This window comes from Bison bison, unplaced genomic scaffold (genome assembly GCF_000754665.1).
Source record: "Bison bison bison isolate TAMUID 2011002044 unplaced genomic scaffold, Bison_UMD1.0 scf7180017864177, whole genome shotgun sequence".
Lineage (NCBI taxonomy): Eukaryota > Metazoa > Chordata > Mammalia > Artiodactyla > Bovidae > Bison > Bison bison.
In genome coordinates this window covers 2,001,054-2,019,312 of record NW_011494749.1, presented here as the reverse complement: position 1 = coordinate 2,019,312, position 18,259 = coordinate 2,001,054, and the positions used below count along the sequence as shown (strand labels likewise).

The 18,259-nt window shown below is 34.8% G+C and overlaps 1 protein-coding gene across 4 annotated transcripts in view; it reads left to right on the top strand.

Moving 5' to 3' along the window:
* The window catches only part of EML4 (echinoderm microtubule associated protein like 4), a 155,463-nt gene that overhangs the window by 96,365 nt on the left and 40,839 nt on the right, over positions 1-18,259 (top strand). For all 4 annotated transcript variants that reach the window (XM_010842316.1, XM_010842314.1, XM_010842317.1 and 1 more), the window contains 5 exons: positions 6,914-7,037; positions 8,427-8,576; positions 11,289-11,358; positions 12,758-12,868; positions 14,701-14,796. In XM_010842316.1, coding sequence (XP_010840618.1) covers positions 6,914-7,037; positions 8,427-8,576; positions 11,289-11,358; positions 12,758-12,868; positions 14,701-14,796 — 551 coding nt within the window. The remainder of the gene's footprint in view (positions 1-6,913; positions 7,038-8,426; positions 8,577-11,288; positions 11,359-12,757; positions 12,869-14,700; positions 14,797-18,259) is intronic.

Sequence of the window (18,259 nt, the reverse complement as noted above, 5' to 3'; positions counted from 1 at the left end):
GATTATCTGGGTCGTGAAGATCTTTTTTGTACAGTTCTTCTGTGTATTCTTGCTGTCTCTTCTTAATATTTTCTGACATTTTGCTTTATTTAACTCAGGTTTTTTTTTTTTTGTTTTTATTCATCTTCCCCTCCCCCCCAGCTATACCATGTGATATATCTTAGTTCCCCAACCAGGGATCTTAGTTCCCCAACCAGGGATCAAAATCATGCCCCCTGCAATAGGAGCTCAAAGTCTTAACCACTGGACCACTGGGGAAGTACCTTTTTTTTTAAAAAAAAAAGAAAACATTAAAGATAAGTTGAAATCTCTCAATCCTGTTTAATTAAAATTTTGTAGATAAGTTTTTATCTTTCTCCTTGGGCCTCTTGATTCTCTTTCTACTGTAGTTAATTGGGAAAGAGCTAAAGGGATAAATATTTTGGTATCTGGAATTTCTTTTTTAAAAAAAATTAAATCCAGCTTGGTATATTCAGATAAAGTAAAGAATTTTTTTCATTTATTTAGTGTTTAAGATAACTTTTCCTGGAGATATAAGTGAGTGATTTGAGGGACTTTTTTAAAAACCATATTTTGCTTAGTTTAGAAATGTTTTAAGCAGTATAGCAAATCTTTTAGAAGTTCTGTGTGCCTTACGTTGTTGAATAGATTCATTTCCCTTCTTTTTACCAAAGAAACCCTTGTTCACACAATAAAAATAATCTGAAATGCTTAAGCAAACTCCCATATCTGATATTTTCAAGTAATTCTATTACAGTCACAGTTGTAAAAAAAAAAAAAAAACGCAAAGAAATCAGACTAAAGGAAGTTTAGGTTTAAGAAAGCAGTTAACTACAGATTGACTTACTACTGTAATCAGTATGTGTTGGGCAGCAGATACATAAGATTTGGTTATGTTTCTCTGTTGTAGGCTCCTAAGAGTCTAGGTTCACATCTTTTACATCTTCATTGTGTACCCTCACCCCAGCCCCATGTATCAATAATTAAGAATTTAATAAAATTTACCAGCTAGTAGAACTCTACCTATAAAACAAGGGAAATTAAGGTTTTAGCATTTTGTCAAATTTTTCAGATCTGTGTTCTTGCCCAAGCCATTAAAACTAACTGTATAGTATTTGACAAGCACCGCAACTAGGAATTTTTTTTGATGTGCAAAATAAGGTTAGATCATATATCCTAAATTTATGACTCTTCTTTTTATTTTGAAGTCTGCATTTTATGATCTATTTTTACAGCTAGCCCTTTGAAAAGGAGTGAAATTAAGATTTTATTATAGCATATATCAACTTTCTTATTCAAAATCCAAAGATCCTTTTATAAATTATGTAGTTTCATTGGAATTTTAAAAAAATATTACTGTAGTGTAAAACTTGAAATATTTTGTTTAAAAATAAATTTGTTTTAAGAAAAGATTTTAGCTTTCCTTAAATGGGTTTTTGCCACTTTGTACCATAAGATTGTGGATAGTATTTCTAGCATCTTGTTTACTGGCCTGTTCTGCAGCTCTGTGCTTTGGGGGAGTAGAACTGGTAGTATCTGAGGGAAAGCTCACGTTAAAGATCCTGCAATTTTCTGTTTGCTGAAATTGGGTAGAATCACACTGCCGCATTTTAGTGAAATATAAAACCCAAATTCAGTTGTAGAGGGGGAGCCTTTTAGTTCTAAAAATCATGAAATACAAATAAAAATGAATTTCTAAAGTGAAAACTTTGAGAGAAAGATGCTTTAAACTGTAAGCATTCTAGAAGGTCAGAAGGCTTTCTACGGGCAGTGCCCATTACATAAATAAGTACAAATCATAGTCCCAACCCTTGAAGCTCTGCTGCTGTTGTCTTTGAAAGGCTTTTTTTTTTTTTCCCCTTTAATATCTCTAGGTGCAGAAATAGGGAAAGCTATTAAAAAAAAAAGACACAGAAGGATAAGAGTCTTGGATAAGAGTACAATTTTCTTCTACACTTTTCCTGAATTTTTCCTTTTGTTATAATCTGTGAAAGATTAATAAATTTTGATGAGCATCTTTTAAGCATATAATATTGATAACCAGTTGTTTATATCAATATGAGTCATTTCAGCAATACTTTTCTCAGAACACCTGAGAGTAACTATCCCAGAAAGTTTGGATTAGGGAATATAAAGATCATTTGGCAATTTGGAGCACTTTGGAAGATAAGACAGCCCAGGGGGGATGCTAAAGTAGAAGAGTTAACAGCACGTGAGGAGACTGAAGGGCGAGGACTAAGAGGTGTGCATGAAGGACATAGAAATACAGTATTTCATATTTTTATCTAACATTCATTGTTCCAAAAGATAATAGAGCAGAAACATCATTTTGTTCTCTTGTACTCTGATTTCCTAGTGTTGGGAATTCAGGGCTTAAGCTAATACTATTTGCATTATAAGTAAGCTACATTATCAGTTAATTGGACTTCTGTAGCCTAAGGACCTCACCACTGTCTGAACAGTACTGTCCAATGGAAATATATAAAGCACATATAATTTTAAATGTTCTAATAGCAACATTTAAAAAAAAGAAAATTTCACAGGTAAGATAAGTTTGGGCTTCCCCAGTGGCTCAGTGGTAAAGAACCCACCTGCCAATGCAGGAAACCAAGGTTCAATCCTTGGGTCGGGAAGATCCCCCTGGAGAAGGAAACGGCAGCCCCCTTCAGTATTCTTGCCTGGAAAGTCTCATGGACAAAGGAGCCTGGCAGGCTGCAGTTTGTGGAATCACAAAGAGTCAGACACAACTCAGTGACTAAACAACAACAACAAGATTAATATATTTAATCCAGTATATTCAGAATATCAATGGGTGATCAATGTACAAAACCATTAATGAGTAGCCCAGTGGTTAAGATGCTGTGCGTTCAGTGCAGAGGGTATGGGTTTACTTCCTGGGCAGGACACTAAGATTCCACATATCATGAAGCTGGGGGTGGAAGTCGTGGGGGTGGGCGGAGGAACGGTAAGGAAACCTTTTACTTTTTTTTCCATACAAACATCATCAGACTCTCCTGCCTATTTTATACTTAGAGCATGCCTCAGTTCACACTGCCTGCCTGCTAAGTGTTCTGCCAGTGGCTCTTGTTCCGAATTGTGCAGATCTAGAACAATAGTTTAGAAAGAAAATATTTCACAAGTTCTAAGTAATAGACATTTTGGGACACAGTCTAGGAACTCATTTGACCTTTCTGAGCCCTGGTTTCTCCTTCTGTAAAAACAGGTGTTTGGACTAGGTGAGCTGTAAGATTTCTTCCAGTTCCAACATTATATGTATCTAGAGAAATGAACTGATAAAATTTATTAACAATATCCCACACAGTTTCTTGTGTTTTTGTTTTATTTATTTTTCCTTACACAATGTGACTTGGAGGATCTTAGTTCCCTGATCAAGGATTGAACCTGGGGCCTGGCAGTAAAAGCACTGAGTTCTAACCACTAGATCACCAGGGAATTCCCTGAATTTCTTCTTTTATAATTAAGCTATCAATCATTGATCAGATTCAATTAAGAATATTTATTTTATTTGGGCATAAGCTAGTAAGTGGTAAAGCTTAGATTCAGATAAGGATGGCCTTTATCACAGTGCTTGCATTCTGTCCACTATACTGTATACCCACCCTCTCAGTACCAGGAATTTTCAGTGTCAAAATAGATAAAATGTTGAGATGAATTACATTTCAGGAAGCAGCAGCTTCATTATTGAATACAGATAGCCCTATGCTGTGTTTACTAATTATCAAGAGATAGATAATCATTTATTTTTCTCACATTTCTGGACCAGCACACTTTATTAATAATTAATATTACTAACCTCATATGCTTTTTTGACCAGTCCCATGGCCCCTCTTCCCCTTGACTTTCATGCTGGTGTCCAATGAGGACAGCCAGAAAGCAGCAGTTGGGTAAAACAACTGAGTTGTTTAGCTATAAGGTCAAGAAACCTGACACACTCAAAATGTTTGCAGTGAGAATTTGACTCACTAGTGATTGAGGAGGAAAGAGGTTCTTCATCTATATATTCTGTCTAACTCCCAAGGTAAAGACTCTATTCTTAGTTTGCAAACTAGTGAGGTCTATGTAGGCCAAAGGTGTGTTTTCACATGGTATTCTCCCTCTTTGGCAAAGGAGTAAACATTTAAAAATTAGGAGACTTCACAATAAATTATAGATTTTCTGTTTCTCTTAAAAAATGAGAAGCTCTAGCAGCACTGGGCCCACATTTTTCCCGAGGTTGATTAACTGCTGCCTCCCTAAGATGGGCCTGGTGGATACCAGTGCCCCCACCCTAACTGGTCATCCCGTATGCTCCCAGGGCTCTCAATTTGCATTTCCTGCCTGGCCTATAGACACTTGAACTTGTGCCCCCTGTATTAGTGGCCCAGATAGGACCCTCAGAATTCTAGCTTATTTGCCTGCAGTTGCTGTTCTGTGGTCACTCTAAAGCTTTTGAAAAGAGATTGTGGAGTGTTGAATCATGTATTATAAGCAGTTCCTAGACAGTGTTTAGAATGCTTACAAATCTAAAGGGAAGGAAAGAAATAGTTGTCAAGACCTCATACTTTACAGTGTAATATCTTATTTGTCCGATCAGAATTTCAAATGGTAAGTAGTAGTATCATTTTATTTATTAGGAATATGAGGCCAGAGTCTTATGGCTAGGAAGAGGATAAAGCTGGCATTCAAATCCCAGACAGTGTTTCTCTAACGCTCAGGCTCTTTTCCACTATAATGTATTCCCCCACTCAGTTACCAGAATTGTTCCCAGTGTCTAGACATATACTCAGCCTCCAACATGTATACCGCCAATTTATAGACAGGAAAAGGATTTTCATCCTAACATGCATTGCCATTTTTATATTGTATTAGAAAAGTTCGCAAGCATAGATACAGCTACTTTGCTTATACTTGATTGCTTGTGCTGCTTTACAGTTGCTGAAGGAATCAGTGCAATATTCTGAACTGTCTCTATTAGCAGAAGTGAAGTTGCTCAGTCGTGTACGACTCTTTGTGATCCCATTGACTGTAGCCTACCAGGTTCCTCCATCCCTGGCATTTTCCAGGCAAGAATACTGGAGTGGGTTGCCATTTCCTTCTCCAGGGGATCTTCTTGACCCAGGGATCGAACCCAGGTCTCCCACATTGCGGTCAGATGCTTTACCCTCTGAGCCACCAGGGAAGCCCCTATTAGCAGAGGAGGGCACTTTTCTTTTCTTTGATGCTGTCCTAACCCATTCCCTTTGCTGGATATACAGTCTCTTTTAACTGGCAATAGAAACATCTATGAAATATTTTTTTTCCATTCAGAAAGCATTTATGCTATACACCTCTGACCAGTGAATGACCTTGGAAGAAATTCCACAAGACAGGATATTTCCCTTTAAGGATTTATTTTCTTTAAAAAAAAAAACTAGAGGGAAAATTATGTAACAAATTGACACCTAGAAGAAAGTGGACTTTACAAAAAATGACAAGGAGATACAAATAAAGATGATTGCTGAAGGGAAATAGTTACAGCTGATAACTAAATCATTTAGTTATCATCAAAGTCCAGGAAACAGAGCCCACTCTTAGATTCAGAAGTAACAGAGACATACATCATGTGGTGTTAAAAAGTTGTGGCGTGGGAGGTCTTAGCCTGTTCTTAGATCAAACCCTGAGGCCGAGCACACTGTAATAATAATAAAAATAACTTGAACTTCTCACCCATAGCAAGTACAGTTTAAAAGTCTGAAGAAATACTTACAAACATTCAGCAAATGGTTTTTTTCCTCTTGTTTTCATGGTTTGTGTTACATAAGCTATTGAATTATCTACACTTCTTCTTAGTGGCTTACGTCATTCATTATTAGATGTCCTAAGGTTGATTCAGCCTCTGATTGATAATCACACTTTGTTTCTAACATGATTTTCCTATCGTAGCAGACAAGTTAGCAAGTTCTAGACAGTGCCTATGCATTTGTATGCAGTCCCTTATTTTCTCCTTCCCCTTTAGGTTCTTTTCTAAACATTTCACAGCCACCATCAACATTTATTAAACCTGTCTGTATGTAGGTCAGCCAAGGATGGATGTTTTTGTTTTGTTTCTTAAGACTTGCAAACAGTCTGATCTGATCACTTAAGTATTGTTTTCATTTGCAAAAGGTGTACCATAAATGTTGATTTGATTCTGGAGTTGTCTTTTTAACATTTTTAGTTTTAGACTGTTGCACATCTTACAAGCAGCTATTGGTTTATGTAAATAAAAGATGTTTGTGCTATTATGTTAATATTACCTATGCTACAAACTAGAAAACTATTCCCTAGCACGGTCTTTAAGATTTTAGTGTATTATAATTGAATTTAACTGCTTAAACTCGAGGCTGATTGTAGGCACAGTTGTGAAATGAAGGACATCGGTCATCTCTCCTCCATCTCTGACCACTGCTCTATGTAACAGAGTGCTCAGTCCCTCTTTCTGTCCTTGACTTATGGGGCTGTCTGACTCCACTCCTGGTGTGCTCTGTGGCCATGGTTTTTTGTCTGTCATTAAATGTCGGTAGGTTGATCAGGTAGCGTGGCAGACATGGTTGTCATCGGAGTACTCTGATAATCTTTTTTTTCAATTGTCAGAGAACCTTCCATCACAAAATTATTTTCCTCTTGCTTTTTTATACCTCAGCTTTCCTGACTTTCTTGTTGAAATGTGTCAACTTATAGATAAATTATATTTTAATTATGAAAAGTTACTCTCACTTAAGGAATGACCAGTGATTTTTTTCCTTTGATGTTTTAAACTAAGTCTTTATACAAAAGCAGTTATATAAAGTAGCTATTTTCTATCTTGTTTTTATTATAGCATATTAATAATCAATTTTTCTATGAATATTCAGCAAATACATCTGTCTTAATGTTTTTTCTTGTGTTTCAACAGAAGGAGAATACATTAAAATGTTTATGCGAGGTCGACCAATTACAATGTTCATTCCTTCTGATGTTGAGAACTATGATGACATCAGAACAGAACTGCCTCCTGAGAAGCTCAAACTGGAGTGGGTGTATCCTTTTCTTTTGTGACAGCAAATTTGTTTGCTCTGTTTTTAAGAAAAATTACTTTACCTGACGTCTGTCAGAATTGTCTTTATGTCAAGTAAACGTGGTAAACAGTGACCACTTGAGAAAGTAAAGAGATGTCATCTCTAATCCTTTCACATATTATGTGTATATTGCTGTTAGCAACTTAAAAGCACCAAAATTTAATACCTTCAGATAGGGTAAGCAGTGTTCCATGGACATCAAGGCAGGTGCTTGTGGTGTAGTGAAAGAGGCATCAGACTAGAATTGGAAGGCTGGTGTTTTGAGTCTTGGCTCTGCCACTTACCCTCCATGAACCTTACTTCTACCAATATAAAAAGAGGTCAGTAATCCCTACCTCACAGGTCCATTTTAAGAATTAAATAAGGAAACATCAGTTAAGCATTTTGTAACCTTTGAAATAATATGAATTATCTTATTAAGAGCTGAAATTAGCAAGGTGGATTCTAATTTGAGAATTAACTTCTTCATGACCAGACATTTTCTTTAAAATGAGTATATGAAACAGTGCTCCTTATTTCACTTAGGAAACCTTATTTCTCTTAGACATTCTTAAGAAATTCTCAGTGAAGCAGAAGAAACTTAATATTTGAACTTTGCTTTTTGCCTCCATTCTCTTATATCCCCTTTCCCACTCCTTGAATCAGTCCCTCCTTTTGGCAGAAATTAGCTTGAGAAGACTCAGCAATCCTGTGATTCTGCATAGTTTTTTTTTTAGCAGGCACTCTGCTTACACCAAACTGTGCCTGGCTGTCTTTTATTCATTAGTTAGGGTAAGTATAAGTGTCAAGTAGCTCTTCTTTTGTTCTTAGTTTTGGGCTGCACCATGCGGTTTGTGGGATCTTAGGTCCCAGCTAGGGATCAAACCTGGTTAAGCAGTGAAAACACAGAGTCCAGCGGGTAGATCAACAAGAGATTCCCTCTGGTAGCCCTTCTTTTGATCTCTCTCTTTTTCTCTCTCCATTTAAGTTAGATCCTCCTTCTGTTTTCTCCTAGCATCCTGTTGTTTTTTCTTCCACAATTTCTAATGATATACTTGGTGTAAATTTTTGTTACCTTTGAAAAGCAAGAACTCCAGGGACACAGGCCCACATATTTTTGTTCAGAAGTGCATGTTCTACTCTATGCCTGATACACATTAGGAGCTCAATATGTATTTCTTGGTTGAATGAGGAAACTAAGATTTAAGCGTATTAAGTCTTGGAACTGCACAAGGGCTAATGGCAAGACACGAGTTTTATAGTTCCAGTCCAGTCCTCTTTTCTTATACTGATTCCCTTACATATCCATTAATAAATCATTTAACATTTTGAAAGTTGTGTTTGTTTGAAACCTTGACTCTTTATTTTAAGATACGGTTATCGAGGAAAGGATTGTCGAGCTAATGTTTACCTTCTTCCTACCGGGGAAATTGTTTATTTCATAGCATCCGTAGTAGTACTATTTAATTATGAAGAGAGAACTCAACGGCACTACCTGGGTCATACAGACTGTGTAAAATGGTTGGTATCATTTTATACATATATATATATATTTCATGCTCTTTTTTTGTATTTTATTAAGCTAGGTTTTTATTGGAAATGATTTCTTTTGGAAAAATGAGAATTTAAGGATATTATGGACATCCTGTAGGTAGATTTCAAAAATAAAAAAGACTTACAGGCCTCCAAAATAGTTGGTGTGATACCTGCATCAATAGGTACCTGCAATAGATACCTGCAACATATCATCTATAAATTTTGATGGGGGCTTCTTTGGCTTTCCCAGAGCTTTTATACTTTTTCCTCTGGCCTGAAACATCAGATATATGTGGCAGACTAGACTTTTACATACTTCTGAGAGTGATTATTGGTTACTTAATATTTATTGAGAATTTGTTTTATGTAGGTAAGTTTTGAACTTGAGACTTTGAGGAGAAAAGGGAAATGATAGCTGAATAAGGATCAAACTGTAAAACAGAATGAGAACCATAAAAATGTGAGAACTCCTTTTCTATGCTTGGCGTATTTTTTGAAGTACTCAATTTTACTAATTTGAAGTTAACTTTAATTACCTATTGCTTAAATTCATTATTTTCCAATATTTAAAATGTATTCTGGCAACTATATCTATACCTAGAAAAAAAATTAATATACATTAGACTTAAAATATAGATATTGTTAAACTTTTAGAGATGATTAAAATTTTGTCTTTTTCACTAGAAGAATACATGTACAAGATTACTTATTACAACATCATTTTTGATGGTAAAGGTTGGAAAGAACCTGAATATCTTTTAGCTGGTGACTAGTAACGTGTGGTTTCCATGCAGCCATGCAGCCATAAAGAAAGAATGAGGTTAGATGGACTTAGAGATTACCCTACTTAAGTGAAGTAAGTCAGAAAGAAAAAGACAATTAAAATATGCTATCACATATTTAGAATCTAAAATCTCAGTAAGAAATAGACTTACTGAGTAGAGAATAGATTTATTGAGATTGGGGAGAAAAGAATTGGGAGTTTGGAATTAGCAGATGCAATCTATTATATATAGGATGGATATACAACACAGTCCTATTGTATAGCACAGGGAATTATATTCAGTACCCTGTGATAAACCATAATGGAAATGAATGTAAAAAAGAAAAAAAAAATATATATATATATAACTGAATCACTTTGCTGTGCAACATAAATTAACACAACATTGTAAATCAACTCTGCTTCAATAAAATTAAGAAAGAATGAGGAGAGTGTTTGTGTATTAAGTGGAAAAATTCCTAAGATACATTTGTAAGTATAAAAGAACAAGAAAATGTGTAGTATTTTACCATTTGTGTAAAAAAGGAGGTGGAAGATAAATATTTATCTTGACTTTCACATAGGTAAAATTTTTCCAGAATTAGTAATAAAAAGAAACTGATTACAGCGATTACCTGGTTGATGTTACAGGGAGTAGGGATAATAACCAGATAGATGAGATTTTAGCAGAATTTCATAGGTGTTTTTATAGTTTTTGATATTTAAACCATGCACATATATTACCTAATCCAGTAATTTTGCTTTTTTAAATGTTTAAGATTTGAATTAAATATGGCAAAATGTTAGTTAGATTTTTCATTAACTCAATGTAATTGAGCTATATTAAAAAAAGTAAAATTGCTGGATTAGGTAATATATGTGTCTGGTTCAAATATTAACTGTCAATGTAATTGATCTCAATAAAGTATATATGGGCTTCCATGATAGTTCAGTTGGTAAAGAATCTGCCTGCAATGCAGGAGACCCCAGTTCAATTCCTGAGTCAGGAATATCCCCTGGAAAAGGGATTGGCAACCCACTCCAGTGTTCTTAGGTTCCCTTGTGGCTTAGCTGGCAAAGAATCTGCATGCAATGCAGGAGACCTGGGTTTGATCCCTGGGTTGGGAAGATCCCCTGGAAAACGGAAAGGCTACCGACTCTAGTGTTCTGGCCTAGAGAGTTCCATGGACTCTATATTCCATGGGGTCGCAAAGAGTTGGACACAACTGAGTGACTTTCACTTTCATTTTTCTTTCAAAGGATATGAACTATTTGAGAGGAAATAACATTAGTTAAAGCAACATATTGATAAACTCTAGCCTCTTTAATAATAAAAGAAATTAAACTGATAATCTTTTATACCAAATTATCAAGGCATGTTAAAAGGTATAATTCTTAATATGAGGAAGTTGTAGTGAAATTTTTAAAACATTTTTATTTATAACAATTTAAATTGATAATGTTCTGGAAAGTAATGAGCAATACATACCAAAAACAAAAAATGTATATTCTCTATTTATTGCTTAAATTCATTATTCTCCAACATTTAAAATCTTCACAAGATGTAATACTACATCTTCATGGTAATAAAACTATGTGAATATGTCTAGGTGTGAGACTAGAAAGAAACAAGTTCCTTTATCATGAACACGTGATAAATTTATCATGCCACAATTATGAGTAGATGTTTTCTTCAAATTTAGTGTTCTAATAATTCAGTTTAACAAAGAAGGCAGAAATACGGCAGAAAACTTAGAAAAGAAGTCCTGTAGGTAATTGATGTTTATTTGATTAGCCAAAGAAAATAAAACAAATGGGTCACATTGAGTTTTTTTAATGATTAAAAACTGTTTGAAAAATGTTGATACTGAGGCATGTTTCTGCTGTTTTACATCTTTCCTGTATTTAAAATTGTTGTTAACACTGCTTTTTAGCCTTGCTATACATCCTGACAAAATTAGGATTGCAACTGGACAGATAGCTGGAGTGGATAAGGATGGAAGGGTGAGTGGCACAGTTTTATGCATTCTGTACCAGGTGATATTGATATTAGGATGGAATTGATTGTATTTAACCCTAACTCATTTATTTCATTCTCTTAAAATTTAACTATTAAGGAATTTTTAGTATAAGCAGAGAAACAAATAATAGAATGTAATAACATTAAAAAAAGAACAAAAGAGTCACACTAAAATATTCCTTTTCAAAAAATAAGTGTTCTCCCTAAGGAAGCTATTTATTTATAAGAATGGGAGAACTGATAAGCTTATTAAAGTTCTTTTTATAAGTATAGAATAATTTATCAGTCTGCTGGAAGGTATTATAATCATCCTAAATTGATGGATCCCTTAATTTTATATTTTACATATGATTTTATATGTAATTTATATATGACTAGAAATAACACTTAAAATTTTTCAGTTATTCAATACTATTGACTTACATGACAAATTCCTTATTAATAAGGATCAGCAGTGAATATTAACGACTGATTAGCATGTATATGACTATACTTAATAACATTTTCTGCCTGGTTTCTTTAAAGAAAAGTAGTCGGAGGGGTTATGTTGGATGACTTTTAATACTCCTTCCAGTTCTAAATTCTGTTTAAGGGCTGTTTGCTTAGCAATTTTTTGGACACTGATTTTTTTTTTTTTTTAATATTATTTTCTCAGGAATGAAAGTAACGCAAAAAGCAGGATTTCCAGTGCAGATTTGCTGGTATTAGAATCCTGACTCTACCTTTTAATAGCTGGATAAATATGGACAAGTTATTTAAATCTCTTTTTCAAAATAGCATTGAAACTTATATATTGCCATATGTAAAATAGATGACCAGTGCAAGTTCGATGCAGGGCACTCAAAACAGTGCTCTAGGACAACCCAGAGGGATGGGATAGGGAGGGAGGTAGGAGGGGGATTCAGGAAGAGCAGAACAGATGCACCCTTGGCAGATTCATGTCAATATATGGCAAAAATCACCACAATATATATTGTAAAGTAATTAGCCTCCAATTAAAATAATTAATTTTAAAAACTATCTTAATTTCCTCATTTGTTAAATGGTGATTATAATAGCACCTAAGCCCCAGGGTCTGTGAGAATTAAATGAATTAACGCATGTGACGTACTAGAATAGTATACTGCACATAATAGATACTCAGATCATTTGCTGCTTCTATTATCACTTTGTCATTTCCTTATTTTTGTAGTATGAGAAGAAAATACCTACTTAAGATTCTTTGGGGGCATGTGTAAATGTACTGGCTATTTTTTATTAGATATTTATCCATCCATCATTATTTTTTAAAGATGGCAAGCAGTTCTTGTAGGAGTGGTATTTTCATCTATGTAAATACTAGTTAAGTCCTGCTATCTTGTATTTTTCCCCTTGTTTTTGCAGCCCCTGCAACCCCATGTCAGAGTGTGGGATTCAGTTAGTCTTTCTACGCTGCAAATTATTGGACTTGGAACTTTTGAACGTGGAGTAGGGTGCCTGGATTTTTCAAAAGCAGTAAGTAACAATTTTTAAGGGAGTAAGCCAGCCACACAAAGATACAGAAAAGACGTTAAGCTCAGTTTTGTGTGTGTGTTCATAAAAAGTGATCACTGAATTGAAAAATTAGATGTTAGCTGTTGCTTATCAGTGGCCAGCATTTTAACTGAAATACTAAAGGACTTTGGTTTAGATAAGATCCAGGATATTACACTTAATTATACTTATTTTGTTCTGCCTGAAATAGACTTGCAGTGTAATAGCAGGAAATGGTTAAAGGAATGCATACATAGCATAGTAAAATTGAAGTAAGTAATAAGATATGTTTTTGATTCAGCTTGAGTCATAGAAGTCTATTTTATTGAGAAAATTTACGGACATGAAACTTGGCCAATTCTGCCCCAAGTATTGTCTTTTCTTAATGTCATGTTGCAGCAAAGAAAACAGCCAGATCTTTGTGCTCACTAAAGTCATGAATTGTTTTGGTTCTGAATTGTTGATTGCATGGTTTTATATTTAAGTTTAAAATTCAGCATCTAGCAATCTTAACCTAAGTCTTGATGCTTTATTCTGGGGAGAATGAAATAAGATGTTGCTCATTTAAACATTGTTTATTCTTGAACTATATGTAATTGTTACAGACCATACAGGAGAACATCTATATTTTTAGGATGCATAATTTTTACTTTCAAACACAAATATCCCTCCAGATTTTATTGGGCCTTGTTCTTACTTTAGAATATATTTATATATTCACATTTATCTCTTTAATTCCTAACTATTGCAGCTGTATTCTGGATTATGGCTGTTTTGTGGGATGTGGAGGAGGAAGGGACATTTTTAGAGCAGAAGTATAAATTTGGGTGGATACAGGAACTTTACTAGCTTACAAGTACTGAATGTCAAGGGTTCTCATGAATCAGGAATTAGAAGAAAGGAGATGAGAAAAGGAGATGAGCAGAGAGAAGGGAAATACTTTTACTACCTTTTTTACCCCCTAAAATCTCTGTAGCAGTAACTGTTGTCTTCTTGTTGATACCTTTGTTACAATGTTAGGATTATCTTGAATTGCCTCATACACTGACTTTTCCTAGTTTAGGTAATCATTCCAATACAGGGTAAAAGAAAGCAGAAGAGAAGAGAATAAGCTCTGCCCTTCCTCAGTACTCTCACTTGTCACCACAGTATTTCTTTGTTCCATATACATCATAAGGTATAGATTACAAATGCTCCTAGAAAAAAAATAATCTTTTAATATCATCCACAGTTCTTTTTCTGGGAGGCATCAATTAGTGAATGAAAATAGTTTCAGGAAAATAGAAAGGAATTTATGTTTTTATTTATCTTGTTTATTCATTTTAATATAAATCAAGAATATCATGAAAAACTAAAATTGGCAAACTTTCACATAATTTATTCCAACAGATTTACCGAAATTTAGGACCAAAGTTATAAAATTATATACATTTCACGTCTACTGCAAAGGAAAATACTTCAAAAGCAGTCAGAACACTTTAAAGCAGAAAATACTTTAAGGTGCAGAATGGACTATCCTCAAAATTGATTATTTGCTATTTTTGAATAGTGGAAGTGGCTAGATAGCAAATGGAGATCAACCTAGGGGGAAAAATTAGAAACATGAAAAAAAATTAAGAATCCTTATTATATTTCTTAAGAAAATACAGTCTTAGTAAATAGTATATTCATTGTATTTCAAGGAACCATGAGTTTAAAGGATTTTGGATTTATCTTAATGTTGGCGGTTTTCATAATATGGTATTTCTTTTTAAAAAGTAAGCCTTATCTGAAGATTTTTAAATGCCTTATTTAAAAGAATGACTTTTCTTTAGGATTCAGGTGTTCATTTATGTGTTATCGATGACTCCAATGAGCATATGCTTACTGTGTGGGATTGGCAGAAAAAATCAAAAGGAGCAGAAATAAAGGTAAAAAAATTTCGAACAGGCTATTTGTCTTTTAGAATACATTTTTTGTTTTACAAGTCCTTGGAAGTATGTTGCATATTCTTGGGTTTCAGGAGAGTACCAGCTGACCAAATTCATCAGATTTGCTGATTTGTCATCATTCTTACGATGGTGGTGGTTTAGTCACTAAGTCATGTCTGACTCTTGCGACCCCATGGACTGTAGCTAGCCAGGCTCCTCTGCCCATGGGATTCTCCAGGCAAGAATACTGGAGTGGGTTGCCATTTCCTTTTCCAAGCATTCTTATAGTACCTTTAAGATAAAATAGTCAAGCAGCTTCAGCCACTTTCAGTGATGTTTCAGTTACATTGTACTACTGAAATGCTGAAGTAGTTGGATATCTAATCTCAAAATTAAGACTACATGTTCTACTTGGCTTGTTCTTTAACAAAATGTTATTTTGTTCAATCTATAAGGATTAAAAAATCTAAAGGAAAAATTCAGCCTCGGGAATATGACTGACATAACTGAAAAAACATAACAGTAATAAGTTTTTTGGTCTTAATTATATTTGTGGGACTACTACATAAAATGCTACAGCATTTATAGTTGCTGTGGAATAGTGTTAATCCTTTTGTGTGGAGCAGGCTATAACTTGTAAGAAAGGAATGAGGTTAGCATTGCAGCTGCATTCATATGGCTCAGAAAATAGCCTCCCTCTGACAGGCTTTCAGAGGGATCCAGAGGTACAGGATGGCTTTTAAAAGCCTATGACATATTTGCTTTACTCTTAAATAACATCACATTCCTCCTCAGTTGCTCTCCAAGTTTTGTTTTGTAAAATCTTCAAGCTTTCAACTTGTTGGATGAAAAGAAGTTATTTCTTTTAGATAGTTTTAATCTTTTGACAGAAGTAGGGTAGATTTTATTTTACTTGAATATAAGGTGTCAGGAAACCTCAAATTTTAAAAAAACATAAATGAAGATAGATTGTCTTTCAGCCATTGTTCAGAGTAATTTTACGTTGAAACATAGGGAAGTTATACCACAGTGAAACATAAATTTTGGTCCTTTGTATTAAAGGCTGCCAGATGAAGTCTTATGGTTTTCCTCCTACTGGCCTCTCCTCGATCTCCTTTCTGGAACCTTCAGCGTATATGTTGCTGAGAGTTACATCCCATGTCTTGTACAAACACCATATGCTGCTCCGTTTGCTCCCATGGCCTTGATGTGTCCCATACCAGCTAACTCCAGCCCAGAGCAACAAGGGCAACTCTTATTGCCTGTTGGACATCTTCATATGAATACCCCAGCCCGCAATGCATACAGATACGTACTAATCATATTTATTAGCCCCCAATCAGTTTTGCCTCTCAGTGAGTAGCATCACATTCCACTTAATTGCCCAAGCTGAAAATTCAGGCATCATTCATGACTCTTTCCCTCACTTTCACACTCAGCCAGTCAACAGGTGCTTTCAATTCTGTGTCCTTAATCTCTGTGTTAGAACTCTTTCTCCCTTTCTCTCTCTCTTTTTTTTTTAATTTTTTGTAATTTTTAAATAATTTATTTTTTTGGCCACACTGCACAGCTTGGGGGATCTTAGTTCTCTGACCATGGATTGAACCCAGGGCCATAGCAGTAAAGTGCCTAATCCTAACCACTGGACCATCAGGGAAGTCCCTATAATAGAAGTCTTTCATTGCAAATGAAAGTGGTATAAACCCTAAAGAAGATAATACATGTGTTGACCAAAAGACAAGTAATCAAAAATAACAGAAGCAAAAAAGAAAGTTACTCAAATGTCCATCAATAAGAGAATGGATAAGTCAGTGCTGTGGTCTTTCCCTGTAAAGGAATCCTGTAAAGCAGTTTGCATGATCAAATTGCAATGTATATACCAACATTAAATGTATCTCACAAATGTAATGATAAAATAAGCTAGACACAAAAGAATACCCTCTATATTATTCCACTTAAATAAAACAGACAAAGCTAATCTTTGCTGCTGCAAATCAGGATCATGGTTATTTCAGTGGAGGGAGAGGATGGTAACTAGAAGAGGGATCTGGGATGTTAGTAATGTTCTGTTTCTTGCTTTAGATGCTATACACAGGTGTGTTCAGTTTGTGAGAATTTATCAAACTGTGTACTTAGGATTTGTGAACTTTTCTGATTATATAGTATGAGTGAGTGAGTGAAGTCGGCAGTCATGTCCGACTCTTTGCGACCCTGTGGACTGTAGCCTACCAGGCTTATCCGTCCATGGGATTCTCCAGGCAAGAATACTGGAGTGGGGTGCCATTGCCTTCTCCAGGGCATCTTCCTGACCCAGGGATCGAACCTGGGTCTCCCGCATTGGAGGCAGATGCTTTAACCTCTGAGCCACCAGGGATTATATAGTATACATTAATAAAAAGTTAAAATATCCTATAAAGCTACACTAAAACCCAAGTGATTTATTTTCATAGATTACTTCAGTTTATATCTTGAACATCTTATCACTAGAACTATGGGTGTGTATACTTGGAAGTATTTATACCAGTGTGTGTTAGTCGCTCAGTTGTGTCCAACTCCTTGTGACCCCATGGACTATAGCCTTCCAGGTTCCTCTGTCCATGGGCTTTCCCAGGCAAGAATACTGGAGTTGGTTGCCATTTTCTTCTCCAGGGGATCTTCCTGACCCAGGGATTGAACCTGGGTCTCCTGCATTGCTGGCAGATTCTTTACTGTCTGAGCCAACAGGGAAGCCCGGGGAGTGTTTATAGTTAGCTTTATAATCCTTGATTTATAGTTAGTTTTATAATCCTTGATTAATCAGTTTCATGTAAGATCTGTTGAGTAGTTTTGTTCATGTGAAAGCTAAGGACTCTTCGATCAGTCTTTTAAAGATTCTGAGTCTGGAAGAGAAATCACTAATTTTGCTTTGTTATTAACGTATTATCTTTTTCTTCCTTTTTTCCTTCCAGTTTTGTTGAAATATAATTGACATACAGGCCTGTTTAAGATGTACAGCATAATGATTTGACTTAAATTTGTCATGAAATGATTATCACAATAAATTTTGTGAACATCCATCATCTCATACAGATAGAAAATAAAAGAAATAGGAAAAAATCCTTTTCCTTGTAATGAGAATTCTCTTTACAAGTTTTGTATGTAGCATTCAGCAATGTTAATAATATTTTTTACATTACATCCTTAGTGGTGTACTTTTTATATATTTATTTTTTTATTGAAATATACTTGATTTCCAGTGTATTAGTTCTAGTATATAGCAGAGTGATTCAGTGTGTGTGTGTGTGTGTGTATATATATATATATATATATACACGCACACACACATATACACAAACATATATGTATACACACACACAGGTATATATTCTTTTTCAGATTCTTTTTCCAATATAGTTATTACTAAATATTGAATATAGTTGCCTGTGCTATATAGTAGGTCCTTATTGTTTTATCTATTTAATAT